The sequence below is a fragment of the Staurois parvus genome, unplaced genomic scaffold (assembly GCF_062004578.1).
Source record: "Staurois parvus isolate SC_StPar_1 unplaced genomic scaffold, SC_StPar_1.0 ptg002360l, whole genome shotgun sequence".
NCBI classification, from domain to species: Eukaryota; Metazoa; Chordata; class Amphibia; order Anura; family Ranidae; genus Staurois; species Staurois parvus.
The window spans coordinates 904325-923922 of record NW_028320156.1 but is presented as its reverse complement, the minus strand read 5'-3'; the positions used below and the strand labels follow the sequence as shown (position 1 = coordinate 923922).

General features: G+C 45.2%; 1 protein-coding gene across 4 annotated transcripts in view; it reads right to left on the bottom strand.

Annotated features, from left to right (window-relative positions):
- Positions 1 to 19598, bottom strand: part of TRIM9 (tripartite motif containing 9) — a 174717-nt gene that overhangs the window by 85213 nt on the left and 69906 nt on the right. For all 4 annotated transcript variants that reach the window (XM_089665814.1, XM_089665817.1, XM_089665816.1 and 1 more), the window contains exons 2-3: positions 2846 to 2941; positions 174 to 296 (exon numbers count right to left, since the gene is read on the bottom strand). In XM_089665814.1, coding sequence (XP_089521940.1) covers positions 174 to 296; positions 2846 to 2941 — 219 coding nt within the window. The remainder of the gene's footprint in view (positions 1 to 173; positions 297 to 2845; positions 2942 to 19598) is intronic.

Sequence of the window (19598 nt, the reverse complement as noted above, 5' to 3'; positions counted from 1 at the left end):
GGTTATATTGCCAAAGCTTAACTGAACAAGCTGAAGTTAGAAGCTGATTGGCTGCCATGTACAGCTGCAGCAGATTCTGAGTGTTCCAGGTTTAGTAAATCTTCCCCAAATGTCTTTGGATTGACATCCATGGTAACTTTGGTGTGGACACAGGTTTCCAGTACGTCACCCACCTTCAGTTTGTGTTCGTGCTCCTTGTTCACCCGGGCGAGAAGCTGGACCTTCCTCCTGTTTAGGGCATCGATCAGGGCGTCACACTGCGCCACCAGACAGGCCTCAAACTCTACACTGTTCTCCTGCATCACATGTAAGAAAAAATACAGACAATATGGCACCACAAATAGATCCTGTTTAGAGTCTCCATCACAGCCCCCTTACATCAGGGTCCCCTTCAGAGTCCCCATCATAACCCCCTCTACATCTGGGTTCCCTTCAGAGCTCCCCTTACATTAGAGTCCCCCTTACATCAGGGTCCCTTTTAGAGACCCATCATAACCCCCTCTACATCTGGGTTCCCTTCAGAGCCCCCCTTACATCAGAGTCCCCCTTACATCAGGGTCCCTTTTAGAGACTCATCATAACCCCCTCTACATCTGGGTTCCCTTCAGAGCCCCCCTTACATCAGGGTCCCTTTTAGAGACCCATCATAACCCCCTCTACATCTGGGTTCCCTTCAGAGCTCCCCTTACATCAGAGTCCCCCTTACATCAGGGTCCCTTTTAGAGACCCATCATAACCCCCTCTACATCTGGGTTCCCTTCAGAGCCCCCCTTACATCAGATTCCCCATCAGAGTCCCCCTTACATCAGGGTCCCCTTTAGAGCCCCCATCATAGCCCCCTCTACATCTGGGTTCCCTTCAGAGCCCCCCTTACATCAGATTCCCCATCAGAGTACCCCTTACATCAGCGTCCCCTTCAGAGTCCCCATCGTAACCCCCTCTACATCTGGGTTCCCTTCAGAGCCCCCCTTACATCAGATTCCCCATCAGAGCCCCCCTTACATTAGGGTCCCCTTTAGAGCCCCATATACATCTGGGTTCCCTTCAGAGTCCCCCTTACATCAGAGTCCCCTTTAGAGTCCCCATCATAGCCCCCTCTACATCTGGGTTCCCTTCAGAGCCCCCCTTACATCAGAGTCCCCATCAGAGCCCCCCTTACATTATTGTCCCCTTTAGAGCCTTATTTACATCTGGGTTCCCATCATAGTCCCCATCGGAGTCCCCCCTTACATAGAAATTCTCTTCACAGCCACCCGACATCAGAGTCCCCTTTAGAGTCCCCATCAAAGCCTCCTCTACTTCAGGGTTCCCATCAAAGTTACCCTTACATCAGGGTCGCTATCAGAGTCCCCCTTACATAGGAGTTCCCTTCAGAGAGAGACCCCCTACATCAGGGTCCCCTTCAGAGTCCCCATAAGAGCCCCCTCTACATCAGGATCCTCAACAGAGTCCCCCTGATATAAGATCCCCCTTTACATCATTATTTCCCATCAAATATCCCTTACATTATAGTCCCCATAAAGCCCCCCTTACATCAGAGTTCCTGTCCAAGCCCCTCCCCCTTACGTCAGAGTCCCCCTCTTACATTAGAGTCCTCAACAGAGTCCCCCGTTACATGTGGGGGGACTAAAGTGGAGACCTTAGGCAGCCTCTGCTGACCTTAATTCTCAATCTGTGCACATTAAAGCAGGCCATACATGGGTCGAATTTCAAACGATTTTTCGATCGAAAACCAAAAACATAGTTCGTTCTGTATTCCGCTGGTGCCACCAATGATTTTGAAAATCGGTTGTTTTTCACAAATTTTCCAGCATGCCTGATAAATGAAATAGGGAGGAACCACGAAAATCAGCCAGTGCCATTACCCCACTAACAGAGTGCAAAATCTGCCGATTATTCTTAGGTCTGATCTGGAAATCGACCCATGTATGGCCGGCCTAAGGATACGTCCCTGACCCTAGCTGTGGGCCGGATAAAATCTTGCAGTGGGCCAGTTGTGGCCTGCAGGCCTTAGTTTGGAGACCCCAATTCTGGATTATAAGAGGTTGAAATGAAGTCATAAAATGTAATTATGTTGATGTATGTGTGTGTTATGTGAAGATATGCAATTACATTAGTTGTAATTAAAATACATTTAATAATTTTTTAAAGAAATATATAACTGTATTCATTGAGGTTTTAAAATATCTGCTTTAAATCGATTCTATGGTCAATGTATTCAGTTGTATTCATTGGCGGACTGACCATTTGGAAACTCGGGCCCGTGGTCAGTAGGGGGCCCCATGAGATGCCCCTGGTACCTTTTTCATAGGCTTTTTTGAGTTTGGGCAAGGACACAGGGGCCCCATGATCCCCTATTGCCCGGGGGCCCCATGAGTTGTCAGTCCGCCCCTGGTTGTATTGATTAATTATTGGAGAGGTTAAAATTGGGGAAATTCAAATAAAAGCAACCAATCAGAATTTATTTTTATTTTTTTCATAATATGCAAAACCCGATTGGTTACCATTAGCAAAAACTCTGTCTTTAAAGGAATTTATATTTTTCATTTTGGATAGAGTAAGGGAGGGCAGGGGCGGACTGACCATTTGGAAACTTGGGCACTGCCTGAGGGCCCAGGGTCTGTAGGGAGCCTTTTTCATAGGCTTTTTTGAGTTTGGGCAAGGACACAGGGGCCCCATGATCCCCTATTGCCCGGGGGCCCCATGAGTTGTCAGTCCGCCCCTGAGGGAGGGTATAACCCGTCAGGTATCTTTTGCCATTCGTGTCCCATTGGGGGGGGAGATTTCCCTTCCTTCCAGTTTTCATGACCCCCCCCCCCCCCCCCATCAGCTTAAAAAAGTGTACCTGGATTTGCTGTACCATATTTCTTAGCTGAACTAGGAATTCTTTGGCCTCCTTCGCTCGATCAGACAGTCCATTCAGGGCCTGGGACAGCTGGCTCTGTAAGAGGAAGAAAAAGAAATACAGAGATTACAACTGCGGGAAGTCAGGTGAAGAAAAGAAAGAATAAAACACCAGCACTGCCTGTCCTTCTCTACACTCCGCCCATATCCAAATAACCCCGCCTCTTATGCCTACCCCACACTAAAATACAAAGGGTGTCATCACCGCCTGGCTCATTCCTGCCTGACACCCAGGTTTCCCCCCAACTAGCCCTTTAACCCTTTCACTGCAAGAGTCTTTTTTTGTACACAATACATATTTTAGGCTTCAAGATTACGTAAAATCCCATAAAAAAAAAAAAAAAAAATATATATATATATATATATATATAATAAATACAAAATATATGGCGAGCGCTGAAAATTAAGAGCAGCTAAAGGGCAAACGCAACAAAACCCACAAAACATATACAATAAAGTGCAGCGCTAAATATTAAATGTCATCATTCAGTATAAAAGTGAACAGTGTGAACACCTAATTATAATAAACCGCGTACAATAGTATAAATATGATGCATATATATCTATCCAAAATTCAAATGGAGTATAAAGAGTGTCCGTGGTACTACAAGGCACAGCCATACCAGCGTAGGATGCTCAAAATAGTGTTCATAATCCAGTTTAGGAATCCACCACCTCTAATGGATATGAACTCACCAGAAAGCTACTGGTATAGTAGCATAAAGGCTAGGTACACATCTGTGGTGCCATTGCGGATCTGCACGAAAATCCATGCAGACGTATCACCCGCATGGAGGAATGCGGACCCGCAGGCCGGTGCCATTAGTTTTAATGGCACACTGCCTGCACTGGAATTCGCAACCGTACTGGGAACTGAAGTTCCCGTGCGGGCTGCGTTTTTAGAAGAATGCAGGGACTTCTTTCCCTGCGTATCACAGGCACGGGAGTCCATTGAAATTAATGGGCTCTCATGCCCGCGCAAAACGCGGCCAGCACGGCTGCATACAGTAGATGTGAACCAGGGCTAAGTCCTCATGCACACGGGACATTTTTACAGCGGCTGTTTTTGGCTTTTGATGTCTTTTTCTACAGCCAGTAAACCCCCCAGCATGTTATCCTATGTGTCCATACACACATAGACTGGAATCAACATTTTTTGGCTGGAAAAAAAAGCCAGAACTAGTGGGTTTCTAGAGGAGTTTTTTAGCTGTAAAAATGCTCTAATGTTGAAATACGTGGCAAAACACGGTAAAATGCCACAAAGCAGCATTTTTGGACAAAAAAAAAAATGCTAAGAAATGCAAACGCGGAAAAACATGGGAAAATGCTGTTGAATGCGGCAAAATGCTAACAGAGCAAAAAAACCTGCAGTTTTTAACGTGACTTTACACAGCTAACGTTACCAGCGTTATCAAAACGTCCCGTGTGTATGAGGACTAATCCAACACAACAAACACTTTACTCCTGCGCTAGGAAAGGACTCAGTAGACCCAATAGGAATGTTCTGGAATTTTCTGGAATATGCACTGCTTGCTGCCCTCAACAGACCGGGGTGGTCCGAATACACTGGATACAAATGGAGAAACAGAAAAAGGGCGCACCGACCTAGTGCATCATCGTTTAAAATAATTTATTACAGAAACAAAAATAGGTATCATACTCACAATGGATATAATAACACAGGCATGTCAAACTGAACAAGATGTATGATCCAAACATCTGAGTCCATACGATGGAACCCTGGATGACCAACTGGCTAACGCGTTTCGAGGACACAACCTCAACCAACGTTGGCTCTGAGGAAGAGGTTGTGTCCTCGAAACGCGTTAGCCAGTTGGTCATCCAGGGTTCCATCGTATGGACTCAGATGTTGTTTGGATCATACACCTTGTTCAGTTTGACATGCCTGTGTTAATATGTCCATTGTGAGTATGATACCTTGCATGAGGACTAAAGCTGATCACATGAAGATCTCAAAGATCCATAAGTGCAGACCGGACTTCTCCAACAAACACTAATAAAACTTCAAACCGAAAAGGGGAATCCCCCTAGAGAGAAATGCTCAACACAGGAGCCCAGGGTTCGGTATATAAGTGTAGTATTTATTAAAGGAGTCCGATCCATGGAGGCTCAACCTCGCAACTTAGGCTGGCAATACACTATACAATGTTCTTACAATTATCTGTCCAATTTCTGCCCAATTTCCTTTAGATTTGCTTTCAACTGTGCAGTGCACGGGCCTGCCTGATTGGATACAACTAAAAGTGTTGTTTAGGTTTGACCTCATATTATATGGTTTTTGGTAAATCTAAAGCAAAATTCTCAAGAAAATTGTATTATGTATGGCCAGCCTTACACAACTTAAAGGATCTGCTACTGATGGCTCGGTGCCAGATACCACAGCACCTTCAGAGGTCTAGTGGAGTCCATGCCTAGACAGGATATGGTGGGTGGTCATAATGACTGACCGGTATAGAAAACAACTGTCGGCATTGAATAATGCTGATCAAACAGCTCAACATACACAAGGTGAACAAGACCTTGTTGTGAGGGATGCCTCAATGGCCAATGGCAATGCCAAGTTTGACTTCTACAGGAAAAGTAGAAATCTGCCATAACTTCATGGTTGTGCCAGCTTCTCGCTTCAGGAACTAGTAGGTAACCCCGGATAATGTCTGAACAAAGATGGTGCCATCCTTTTTAAAGGATCTGCTACCGTCGGCTTGGTGCCAGATACCACAGCACCTTCAGAGTTCTAGTGGAGTCCATGCCTAGACGGGTTATGGTGGGTGGTCATAATGACTGGTATAGAATACAACTGTCGGCATTGAATAATGCTGATCAAATAGGCCAACAGACACAAGATGAACAAGACCTTGTTGTGAGGGATGCCTCAATGGCCAATGGCAATGCCAAGCTTGGCTTCTACAGGAAAAGTCAAAATTTGCCATAACTTCATGGCTGTGCCAGCATCTCACTTCAGGAACTAGTAGGTAACCCTGGATAATGTCTGAACAAAGATGGTGCCGTCCTTTTTAAAGGATCTGCTACTGATGGCTCGGTGCCAGATACCACAGCACCTTCAGAGGTCTAGTGGAGTCCATGCCTAGACAGGTTATGGTGGGTTGTCATAATGACTGACCGGTATAGAATACAACTGTCGGCATTGAATAATGCTGATCAAATAGTTCAACAGACACAAGGTGAACAAAACCTTGTTGTGAGGGATGCCTCAATGGCCAATGGCAATGCCAAGTTTGGCTTCAACAAAAAAAGTCAAAATTTGCCATGACTTCATGGCTGTGCCAGCATCTCACTTCTGGAACTAGTAGGTAACCCTGGATAATGTCTGAACAAAGATGGTGCCGTCTTTTTTAAAGGATCTGCTACCGACGGCTTGGTGCCAGATACCACAGCACCTTCAGAGGTCTAGTGGAGTCCATGCCTAGACAGGTTATGGTGGGTTGTCATAATGACTGACCGGTATAGAATACAACTGTCGGCATTGAATAATGCTGATCAAACAGCTCCACAGATACAAGGTGAACAAGACCTTGTTGTGAGGGATGCCTCAATGGCCAATGGCAATGCCAAGTTTGGCTTCAACAAAAAAAGTCAAAATTTGCCATAACTTCATGATTTTGCCAGCATCTCGCTTCAGGAACCCTGGATAATGTCTAAACAAAGAAGGTGCCGTCCTTTTTAAAGAGATGAAGACACTTTCAGGGGTAGTACTGTGATCTCTGTGAGAAGTAATAAATACTTGAAAGTGTTGCACGTTATTTAGCATCATGCACTTGACACCCCGCTTAACACCCCGCTTTCTGTAATAGAGGAATGGCTGCCGGTCCATGTGCTTTGTCTGGGGAGGACATTCCATTGAAGAAAGCAGCTCTTCCTCCACATAAGGCGCCTGGAAAAGAGTTTGTTTTAAGTGTGTTTTGTCGTCATGTTACTTTAATGAATGTGCTTAATTCCCAGACAGATCTCGGAAGAATTAACCCAGACGCCCCTCATTAATTCACCATTAATTAACATGAACTGAAGTTTTGATGTGCTGCAATTTCATCCCCTGGCTGGGATTAATATTCTAAATTACAGTCATGAGACAGCAACACCAGACTGGAGGAATGAACGTTGTGTCTAGATGAACCATGGTGTCATATCACTAGGATGACTGCTTATAGAGGGCGAATGTCAGATTCTCCAAGGATTTGCCACTTCTGATCGAAGAGTCATTTGCTATTGACCACCTCAGGATGGATGGTTGGAACCCTTTTATGGAGTATAAAAAGGGCCTTCAAGTTTGTCAATAATTTATACATATACACTCTGTATACAGTGTATCATTTTTTGAGAGGACAAGTAAGGCTTTCTTTTGCAGGTACTGTCACCCAAGAATCGCTTAATGCTGTTTTATTATTTTCGTACACAGGTAAGAAGACATAAGAAATAGAAAATAAAAAAATCACACTTTTTTCCAGTTTAAAGTTGTAGTTTTGTAATGAATGATACACAGATGTTCCACTTTAGGGCAATAGAGGGGCAAAGCAAGAGATTTCAGCACTGACTTTTGGCACCAAGGCTTTTGGCACAAAAAGGTTGGTCTTCAATGAAGAGGTTTCTGGCACAGAAAAGATAAGTATCTAAATGAAGGATTAAATTTATATAGGGAAGGGTAGAGTGAGGGTTACATTATTGTTAGGGTCACAGGTAGGGTTAGTGTTTTAGTGTGGGGTTACAGGGAGGTGATAGTGTTGGAAGTACAGGGGGGTTAGTGTTGGAGTTACATAATGGGTTAATGTTGGGGGTATCGGGAGGGTTGATGTTAGAGTTACAGTGAGGTTTAATATTGGGGTTACAGGAATGGTTAGTACTAGAGTTACTGGATGGGTTAGTGTTAGGGTTACAGTAAGGGTTAGTGTTGGGAGTTACAGAGAGTGTTAGTGTTAAGGTTACATTTGGGGTTAGTGTTGTAGTTACAGAGGGTTAGTGTTGGGGTTACATTAGGGGTTAGTGTTGAAGTTACAGACAGGGTTAGTGTTGGAGTTACAGGGAGGGTTAGTGTTGGGGTTACATTAGGGGTTAGTGTTGAAGTTACAGAGAGGGTTAGTGTTGGAGTTACAGAGAGGGTTAGTGTTGGGGTTACAGGGAGGGTTAGTGTTGGAGCAGGGGCGGACTGACCATTTGGAAACTCGGGCGCTGCCCGAGGGCCCGGGGTCAGTAGGGGGCCCCATGAGATGGCCCTGGTACCTTTTTCATAGGCTTTTTTGAGTTTGGGCAAGGACACAGGGGCCCCATGATCCCCTATTGCCCGGGGGCCCCATGAGTTGTCAGTCCGCCCCTGTGTTGGAGTTACAGTGAGGGTTAGTGTTGGGGTTACAGTGAGGGTGAGTGTTGGAGTTACAGGGAGGGTTAGTGTTGGGGTTACAGGGAGGGTGAGTGTTGGGGTTACAGGGAGGGTTAGTGTTGGGGTTACAGTGAGGGTTAGTGTTAGAGTTACAGTGAGGGTGAGTCTAAGGGTTACAGGGAGGGTTAGTGTTGGGGTTACAGTGAGGGTGAGTGTTGGCGTTACAGGGAGGGTTAGTGTTGGCATTACAGGGAGGGTTAGTGTTGGGGTTACAGGGAGGGCTAGTGTTGGGGTTACAGGAAGGGTTAGTACTGGAGTTACTGGGTGGGTTAGTGTTAGGGTTACAGGGAGGGTTAGTGTTTGGGTTACAGTAAGGGTTAGTGTTTGGGTTACAGTAAGGGTTAGTGTTGGGGGTACCAGGAGGGTTGGTGTTGGGGTTACAAGGAGGGTGAGTACTGGGGTACAGGGAGGGTTAGTGTTGGGGTTACAGTAAGGGTTAGTGTTGGGGGTACCGGGAGGGCTGGTGTTGGGGTTACAAGGAGGGTGAGTACTGGGGTACAGGGAGGATTGTTGAGTGTTACAGGAAGGGTTGATGTTAGGGTAAAGGAAGGATTAGAGTTAGTGTTTTTTTAGGGGGAAGAATAGCGGCACACATACCATAGCGTCATTTTTTTGTCTCTGTGTATGCTTTTGTCTCCTAAGACTAGACCATACTACTTGTATATCATGTTAGTACAGCGTCTAAAGCAGTGATGGCGAACCCGTGGCACGCGTGCCACAGCCGGCACGCCGAGCCTTATCTGTGGGCACGCCAGGAGAATACCGTATTTTTCGCTCCATAAGACGCACTTTTTTTCCCCCAAAAAAGGGGGGAAAATGTCAGTGCGTCTTATGGAGCGAATATAGAGTGGCCGGTCCGGTATTTCCACCGCCGCCGTGTCAGAATACCGGGCCGGCCGCTCAGCTCTGCAGTGGGACCGTACCTGTCCCTCTATCCAGCGGCGCGCTGTCTTCCCGGCTTCTGTAGTGTGCGTGACAGCCGGGTCCCAAGTGCGCATGCGCAAGAAGCAGTGCTCTTTGTGAATGGTAAGGCGGTACCTGGGACACATGACAGATCCCAGAAGCCGCCGGACCAATCACAAAGCGCAGCGCTTCTCGCGCATGCGCACTGGGCATCCGGCTGTCCGACGAGCGCCCACACTACAGAAGCCGGGAAGACAGCGCGCGGCTGGATAAAGGAACAGGTAAGATAAAAAAAAAACTCTGCGGAAGTAAGAGCGGGTACCTGTCAAATTCAGGTACCCGCTCCACCTCCCTCCCCAAAGGTCAGCAGTCATCTGTACTGTCCGCAGTCTCTGGTCATCCCTGTGCTTTCCGCAGTCTCTGGTCATCTCCTGTACTGTCCGCAGTCTCTGGTCATCCCTGTACTGTCCGCAGTCTCTGGTCATCCCTGTACTGTGTCCGCAGTCTCTGGTCATCCCTGTACTGTGTCCGCAGTCTCTGGTCATCCCTGTACTGTCCGCAGTCTCTGGTCATCCCCTGTACTGTCCGCAGTCTCTGGTCATCTCCTGTACTGTGTCTGCAGTCTCTGGTCATCTCCTGTACTGTGTCCGCAGTCTCTGGTCATCTCCTGTACTGTGTCTGCAGTCTCTGGTCATCTCCTGCACTGTGTCCGCAGTCTCTGGTCATCCCTGTACTGTGTCCGCAGTCTCTGGTCATCCCTGTACTGTGTCTGCAGTCTCTGGTAATCCCTGTACTGTGTCTGCAGTCTCTGGTCATCCCCTGTACTATATCTGCAGTCTCTGGTCATCCCTGTACCGTGTCCGCAGTCTCTGGTCATCTCCTGTACTGTGTCCGCAGTCTCTGGTCATCTCCTGTACTATGTCCGCAGTCTCTGGTCATCTCCTGTAGTATGTCCGCAGTCTCTGGTCATCTCCTGTACTGTGTCCGCAGTCTCTGGTCATCCCTGTACTGTGTCCGCAGTCTCTGGTCATCCCTGTACTGTGTCCGCAGTCTCTGGTCATCCCTGTACTGTGTCTGCAGTCTCTGGTCATCCCTGTACTGTGTCTGCAGTCTCTGGTCATCCCTGTACTGTGTCCGCAGTCTCTGGTCATCCCTGTACTGTCCTCAGTCTCTGGTCATCCCTGTACTGTTAATTAGTTTGCACTACTGTACGAGTTGTTTTTTCTAAACCAAAAGCTCGATATTCAGGTTTCATTGCAGTGTTGGCACTTTGAAAGAAATAAGTTGGTTTTGGGTTGCAGTTTGGGCACTCGGGCTCAAAAAGGTTCGCCATCACTGGTCTATAGTCTATGCAGGGGAACGTACAACATTGCTTGAAGAAAGATATTCATTATGAATTTTTAAATGGCAGAATTACCTATTACAATGCCTTCTGCTGAGTCACAAGCTGGGGGCCATGTATATATATTATGTCGCGTGTTTAATTTAGGAAATGCATCATGGAAAAGTCTTTGAAGAATAATTTGTTTATTGAATGCTGTTTAGTCACGGGCAATTTTTGAGAATCGTAATTTTCAAATGTCTTCTTTCCAAGCTGCTGAACAAGAGTTAGACAAAAAATGAAAAACTGTCAGCTAGAGTTTGATGTGTTTGTGATGTATTTTGTATGGAAGCTTTAATGAGTAACTCCACTTTCAATGAGAAAAAACATTCCCCTCTGGGTGATCAGTGTATATTTCAGGGATTTTAAGTCCTACCTGCTTCTGAAGAAATAGACGTTTGTTTCAATATGTCCCTTGGATACTAATTCTGAATGGGAGGGTATGGCTCATTATAATCACCTGGAGCACTCTCAGTGTTCTGATGAGAAAAGTTGCAGTGTCTGCAACCCTTTGTAAGTACTTTGTAGAGTATGTCACCAAAACTAAATTTCCTATTGCAGGGGAGGCCTAAAATCTGGCTTGTATCTTAATGCTGACACGAGCAAGAAATTATATTATTGGGGGCATTCTGTACACCAATAGCACACAGAATGCCTCCAATGGTGCACCAAACATCAGACATACCTAAAAGTGTGTTGGATATGAACATTCTGGCGGATGTCTTAGCTCTGCAAGAGATCAAAGATCCAATGGGAGCAGGGTTGTTGAGCATTAATGTCTATGGCAGGGGTGTCAAATTGGTGGCCCTCCAGCTGTTGCGTAACTACAAGTCCCATCATGCCTTTCGGAGTCATGCTTGTAACTGTCAATCTTGCAATGCCTCATGGGACTTGTAGTTTGGCAACAGCTGGAAGGCCGCCAGTTTGACACCTGTGCTCTACGGCTTATTTTATAGCGACAGAGTCACTATAAGGGCCCTATGTGGACAGCCTTTGGGCTTGGGACAATGGCATCTGTTTGAGATGCTTCTGAGATCTTTCAGAATTCATTAACTGGTGCATTTGCCCTGCTTCAAATGGGTTTTGCATTCACTTGAAGAAAACAAACACCCAATGAAGAGGTCCTAAAGCAAATCTCCACCCAAAACATTTTTTTCTTTTGCCGCCATCTGCAAACCTTTTAGGAAGAACTTTTGTCACTTCTGTTTTCACTGCAACAATTAGGTCTCAAGAAAAAATTCCTGGCGCCTGTTCGCACTGATGAGACTTGTCATGCGATTTGACCGTCCAAATCACATGACAAATCGCATGCAATGCAACTGTTCTAATTGGCACGTCACCAACTTCGCTGGCATTGCACCAATTAGAACAGTAGTGCCTGCCCTACTTTTCACAATACGAGGTGTGTCTTGCATAGACATATGCAGATGTATTCGGCACAGTGGCTAAAAGGTTAGCACTTCTGCCTGGCAGTAATAGGGTCGTTGGTTCAAATCCCAACCACAGCACCACCTGCTTGGAGTTTGCTTGTTCTTCCTGTTCCTGTGTGGGTTTCCTCCCACACTCCAAAGACAGACTGGTAGGTGAATTGGCTCTAGTATATGAATGTAAGTTAGGGACCTTAGGCTGGCCATACATGGGTCAAAATTCAACTGATTTTTCATCTGAAAATCGGACCTAAGAATAATCAACCGATTTTTGTTCTGTTAGTGGGTCAATGGCACTGGCTGATTTTCATGGTTCCTCCCCTTTTCGGTGATTAGGCATGTAGGAAAATTTGTGAAAAACGACCGATTTTCGACTCAATGATGGTCATATCATACGATCATTTTTCCGAAACGAATATGCGCATGAGCCGTGACCTGGAAGGAACAGAAGTTTCGCCTGTTATATGGCGTGAACTTTGTCGGCCGATTTTCTAATCATTGATAGCACCATCGGATTACCAAGCGAACAACGTTTTTGATTTTCGGACGAAAAATCGGTCAGGTTTCGAACCATGTATGGCCTGCATAAGCCTAACAAAAAAAATTTAAAATAATAAAGAAAAGCTAAAAAAAAAGCTGAAAAACATAGCAACAAATGATGAAACAGATGATATTATTTTTTACAAAAAAAACACCAAAGCTCAAAAATGCTTTAAAAACGCTGAACAAAAACATGCAAAAACGCTCAAAAATGTGCATAAAACGCTCAAAAACTCGTCACTCAGGTTTGAATGCAGCCTTAGGCCCCATTCACACCTGGACGTTTGCAATCGCGGGCAGAACTGCAACACACTGACAATTCGCACCACGCTTGTTCAGGTGCCATTTATTTTCAATGGCACCTAAACGCGGGTGTGTTTCTGCACAGATTATTGTGTGATAAATTGCGCTGCAATCATGGCAAACCACACCGCGTGAAGCTTGCTGCCCAAAAGAAGCTCCTGCTCCTTTTTTCTGTTTCAATATTTTTATTAAGAAAGTTTTGTTTTAAGAATATAACAAGCTCATGATACACCCACGCAGGGGCAGAGCAGAACAATAACAAATAACCAGATACATCCTGCTGACTTGTATTAGCCAAATAATGAAATGTCCAATGACAAATGACATCAAGGAGGGATGTCAAAAAGCCGAACCAAATAATAGCAGCAGTAATCCAACATAGTACCGGAAAAAGAAGAGAAAAGAAAAAAGGTTAGAGGAAAGGATAAAGAACGTAAAACAACAAAAAAAAAGGAATCAGAAAAAAACATGGAGGAAAGAGAAACTAGAGGAATCACGGATCCAGGCTAGCACAGGCAGCAACTATAAGAGGCCATAACTAGTAGGAGGCAAGGATGGCAAGGAATAATGTATCCAAGGTTCCCAAACCTTAAGGAATCTTGGATGAGAATCATGAAGAATGCTAGACATCTGTTCATTGATCAACATAGCATTTATCCAGGTCTTCACCCCCTGAAAGACAACCAAAGGGGTTCTCCAAGCTTGAGCTGTAGCACGTATGGCCGAAATAAATAGGTAGGATGCCAATTTCTGCTGAGACCTAGACAGACCCAAAATTGGGCAATGCAGAAGGGCCACCCTTGCATCCCTACAGATAGCGTTCCTGCTCCTTTTTTGAGCGACAGGCTGTGCTCGATGTAGCAGAACCGCGCCCATGTTTAGGTGCCATTGACAATGAATGGCACCTGAACAATGCGAGTGGGTCCCAAAAACCCAAACTGGATGACACTGAGTTTGCAAAAACATTGTGTGTAATAAAGAATTGCTCATTAAATCCTGTTTCTACCACCCTGTATATCATTGTTCTGGATCAGCCTATTTATAGTGAATTTATTTAATATTCCATCCAAATTTTAGGCAGCACAGCGGCTAAATGGTTAGCATTTCCACCTGGCAGTACTAGGGTTGTTGGTTCAAATCCAAGCCACAGCACCACCTGCCTGGAGTTTGCATGTTCTGCCTGTGTGGGTTTTCTCTGGGTAGTCCGGTTTCCTCCCACACTCCAAAGACATGCTGGTAGGTTAATTGGCTCCTGTCCAAATTGGCCCTAATATGTGTATGTATGAATGTGAGTTAGGGGCCTTAGATTGTACACCCCTTGAGGGTTAGGGACTAATGTGAATGTACAATATATATGTAAAGCGCTGTGTAAATTGACGGCGCTATATAAGTACCTGAAATAAATAAAGATTTAATGGCGATAAGTGTTATAAGACAATTATTTATTTCAGGTACTTATATAGCGCCGTCAGTTTATGCAGCACTTTACATATATATTGTACATTCCCATCAGTCCCTAACCCTCAAGGGGCGTATAATCTAAGGTCCCTAACTCACATTCCAATACTAGGGCCAATTAACCCACCAGCATGTCTTTGGAGTGTGGGAGGAAACTGGAGGAAACCCACACAGGCACAGGGAGAACATGCAAACTCCATCTGAATGTGAGTTAGGGACCTTAGATTGTACGCCCCTTGAGGATTAGGGACCTTAGATTGTACACCCCTTGAGGGTTAGGGACTGATGTGAATGTACAATATATAAGTAAAGCACTGTGTAAATTGCCAGCGATGTATAAGTACCTGAAATAAATAAATAACAATTGTGATTAGGATTACTTTAAATAATCCTTCTATCAATTTTCATTTCTGAGCATGCTGTAAAAGACTGAATGGAAAAAAATATTTTCTACACTACCTATGCTACAACCTCAGAGAAAAAAATGTAAATATTCCAACTCGTTCCTATCTATTCGACCTCGTTTAAAAATGATCATAGGAGGTTCAAATTTATGTGAATACAGGAATATCGAGATGATCCGGTCATCAGAAAATGGCTTTGGGAGAGTCAAATGAGGAGAGGTTCGCCATGCCTGATATCCTCATCAAGACTAGAACCGTCAGCTCGGCGACAGTCATCCAGGCTTGCCGGGCAGCAAAAGAGTTAACGAGAATTTTAAAACGACGAGACGCAACGGTTTTCATCAGCGGCAGTAATCCTCCCCACAACGACCTTCAAGACTCAAGCGATTGGAATTAATATTGCATGGCCTCCCCGGTCCCTGTGAAGGTAATTAGTTGTCTCCTTTCTGCGGCAGAATTAGATGCTGAGATTGGAATAGAATTAGTGGAGCCGGGAGGAGAGGCAGCATCGCAGCTGGAGAATAAATCAGAACACTTAAAGTGTAATGAAAAGATGCACAATGAAGAAGGTGCGCGGGATGTGTGGGTCAGTGCAGAAGGACAGCGACATGTCTGACGCTCGGGATTCCAAGGAAGAACATGATACATGCAAAAAAAAATGTCTGATGCCCACAATTTGCATAGGAGAGGGAGAAGCAATTCAGAATTCAACATCCAGTCTGCCAATTCCAGGAGAATGTCATTTTGGACGCAAACTATAAAGACATTGAGACAATTTTATTTATTTTTTTTAAGTATATGTCCTATGACTGATATTTAATTTTTTTTGCATAATAAAGACATACAATCTTTTTTTTTCTAAACAAATATTTAATACATTATAAAGGATTCCCAGAGAACTACGGGTTATCCTATAAGAAAAGGACAGAATACAAGAGTATTGGGGGAAAATAGTAAGCTTGATTCAGAAAATTACAGAGGTTGATATTCTAGTAGACCCAGAGATTTGCCTTTTTCATAGTGTCATGGAAATGTTGTATTTACAGGTTGAACTTTAAATGTGTCATATATTAGTGTTATTCATATGTCTCTCGTGTGGCTTCATTAAAGCTCTGAAGGCTGCAATTGGGCCATGCGCATGTACAATGTATACATTACAGTACTCAGCTCGGTAATGGATGAGATAGCAGATCTGCACTTATAGACCGGTGTGTATACCACCCCGGCATTCGATGCGAATGCCGCCGGCGGTAGGCCGCGGGCCTGTATCCACATATCAGCAGCATAGTACCACATGGACTTCGTACTGCCAGGCGCCAAGTGGTGTGAACTCCGTGTGTAGGCTCATGTATATCTTACAAGCCATTACCGACCTGAACTGTATCTGGATGGATGTGTTTTAATAAAGATCGTATCGGGCCCATTCAGATACAGACTGACACTGTTTAATCTAGGGGATGCTTGTACAGAGAATGGACATACTGCTAGGAGCTAATAAGAATGGGAAGTTTGCTCTCCTCAGAGAGTTCATGGGGGGGAGGGGAGGACTGGTGTAAAGGGGGAAGGTTGCTTCCCTCAGAGAGCTCATGGAGGGAGGGGAGGACTGGTGATAGATAAGAGGAAAGGCTATGCTCCAATCGGAATGTACATCCTGTGTATAGGCACTCCCCATGCATTGTTCTGTGGGAGGGGATTGACCTGACTCATGTGGGGGGCGTGTGTGTGTAATAAAACCGGGGGGCTGAGTCTGAAGCCGGCCTCTATGTGAATTCCAACAGCAACCTGTGTCGTGAGTGTCGTGTGATCATTCCTAGGTAACTGGAACTCCATTTCCCCACAATTCTGAGATAGCTAAACCAGTTGGAGGCGCAGGAATCGTGGAGCTAAGCTGCAGTCGTGGTAAGCGAGATTCGCACAGCTTTATGGGGGATTGCTGCGCATCCAACTGCGAGTACTCACGGTAAGGAGAAATTCGTTAAAAGCGAATTTCCAAGACAAAAATACAAAGAATCTGGTTTATTGTAGTATTTGAATGCAGGAAACGGACTGATACCCAAGTATTGGAGGAGACAGGAGGCGCCGAAAATAAAAGACTGGGTGGATAGGGTGGATCAAATATGTAAATTGGAGGAACTTTATCATTTGAATGAAGATAAGATGGAGAGTAACCATACAAGATGGAACAAATGGGAGGAATTCAAAAAGTCAAGGCTAGCCTTAGAGGTTATGGGGGATTAACACAGAATAATATGGAAATATATTTTGTTCTTCTTTTATAGGGATTACGGTCTCCAGAAATGAACAGGAAAATGCAGAGCAGAAGGGGTCAGGTATTGGATGGGGGGGTGGTAAATAGGTAGGGGGAAGAGGGGGGGGGGGGTAAAGGGATGAAACGATAAATGTTTTGATAATAAGCTAAGGTTTTAATGAGTATGTTTGTATAACTTCTTTATCTGAAAAATTAATAAATAATAATAATAATAAAAAAAAAAAAGGAGTAGTTGTCTCCTATTAAACGCTTTGGGGGGATTTACTAAGGCTAGGTTCACACCTAAGCAGTTTGCGTTTAGATCCGTTTCTGCAGTGCGTTTTGCATTTTTGCACATGCTTTTCTGCAGCATCTCCATGGAAGTCTATAGAACAAAAAATGCAAATTTTTGCGTTGAAAAAAAAGTCCCTGACCCATTCCGAAAAACGCAGCGGGTGAAAACATGGAGATGTGAACCTGTCCCATAGGAAATCATGTTAAATGGACTGTAGTGCATTTCTGCAAAACGCACAATGCTGCGGAAAAACGCTAAAGCGTACCCAAGCCCCCCCTTACATCAGAGTCCCCCTCTTACATTAGAGTCCTCATCAGAGTCCCCCGTTACATGTGGGGGGACTAAAGTGGAGACCTTAGGGAACCTCTGCTGACCTTAATTCTCAATCTGTGCACATTAAAGCAGGCCATACATGGGTCGAATTCCGAACGATTTTTCAATCGAAAACATTGTTCGTTCTGTAATCCGGTGGTGCCACCAATGATTTTGAAAATCGGTCTTTTTTCACAAATTTTTCAGCATGCCCGATAAATGAAATGGGGAGGAACCAAAAAAATCAGCCGATTATTCTTCGGTCCGATTTTCGAACGAAATATCATTTGAAAATTGACCCATGTATGATTGTCCAGGGACGGACTGACCATTCGAGCAGTCGGGCACTGCCCGAGGGCCCGGGGTCAGTAGGGGACCCTATGAGATGCCCCTGGTACCTTTTTTATTAGCTTTTTCATAGGTTTTTTGGGTGTGGGCGAGGAAACGGGCCCCATGATCCCCTATTGCCTGGGGGCCCCGTGAGTTGTCAGTTCACCCCTGTGACCGTCTTTAGGTGTGAACCTAGGGTAAAACTGGGGCACTCAGAATCTGCTGCAGCTGTGCATGGTGGCCAATCATCTTCTAACTTCAGCTTGTTCAATGAAGCTTTGACAATAAAACCTGGAAGCTGATTGGTCTCTTTGCAGAGCTGCACCAGACTTTGCATTCTCCAGGTTTATTAAATCTCCCCCCCAGGTCTCTAACTAGAGGCAAACTTCAGGCAGATATGGTCAATGGGGGACAGTGAACGGTTGTCCGAGCTTACAAAGGGCTATGGAGATGGGATGGGCTACGGAGTCACATGCTCCTCTATACCTGGCAGTACAGGGTATTTCCTTCATCTTCCAGCATGGAAACAAAGCAAAGTATAGTTTATGCTGTTGAGGATGGAGGGTGGTGAGGGTTAAAGCAACATGCTACAAAGGTTCGTTTTTAAAACAGATGCGTGGGACTGGAACAAAACAAACATTTATACTCCCCTATGCCCCCGGTCACATCGAGTGCAATTTGGCTTGCCAGGCGACTTGCAAATCGTATGCCAAGTCGCACCCTATTGTCCGCTATTAGAACGGTCATATGGGTTTGGTTCCGACTTGGTAGGAGCCGCACCGATTTCTAAAGTAGTACATGCATTACTTTTGTTGCGATTTGCATAGACATCAGATGTCTTGCAAATCGCAACTGAAATCGGCAGGTCACCCAATTTTCGAAATTGTGCGACTTCACTGTAAGTCGCACAATTTCAAAATCGGCTTTGATGTGACCGGGGTGGAAATGAAAAACAGAGCAGCGCATAAGAAAACTAACAAAGTAAATTGATGACTTCTCCATCAAGATCAATAACACAACCATCATTCCCTCCCCTCATGCCAGGGTACTAGGTGTAATCCTAGACTCCCATCTGTCCTTTCAGCCCCAAATCCAATCGCTGTCCAAATCTTGTAGATTTCACCTCCACAACATCTCCAAGATACGCCCGTTCCTAACCTCGGAAACCACTAAGCAACTTATTCACTCCCTTGTTATCTCTCACCTTGACTATTGTAACTCCCTCCTCATTGGCCGACCTCATCGCAGGCTATCCCCTCTTCAGTCTATCATGAATGCTGCTGCCAGACTCATCCACCTTACTAACTGTTCTGTATCTGCCATCTCTCTCTGCCAATCCCTCCACTGGCCTCCACTCAGTGTCCTCCATCCCTCTCTGCCAATCCCTCCACTGGCCTCCACTCAGTGTCCTCCATCCCTCTCTGCCAATCCCTCCACTGGTCTCCACTCAGTGTCCTCCATCCCTCTCTGCCAATCCCTCCACTGGCCTCCACTCAGTGTCCTCCATCCCTCTCTGCCAATCCCTCCACTGGTCTCCACTCAGTGTCCTCCATCCCTCTCTGCCAATCCCTCCACTGGTCTCCATTCAGTGTCCTCCATAACTCTCTGCCAATCCCTCCACTGGTCTCCACTCAGTGTCCTCCATCCCCACTCAGTGTCCTCCATCCCTCTCTGCCAATCCCT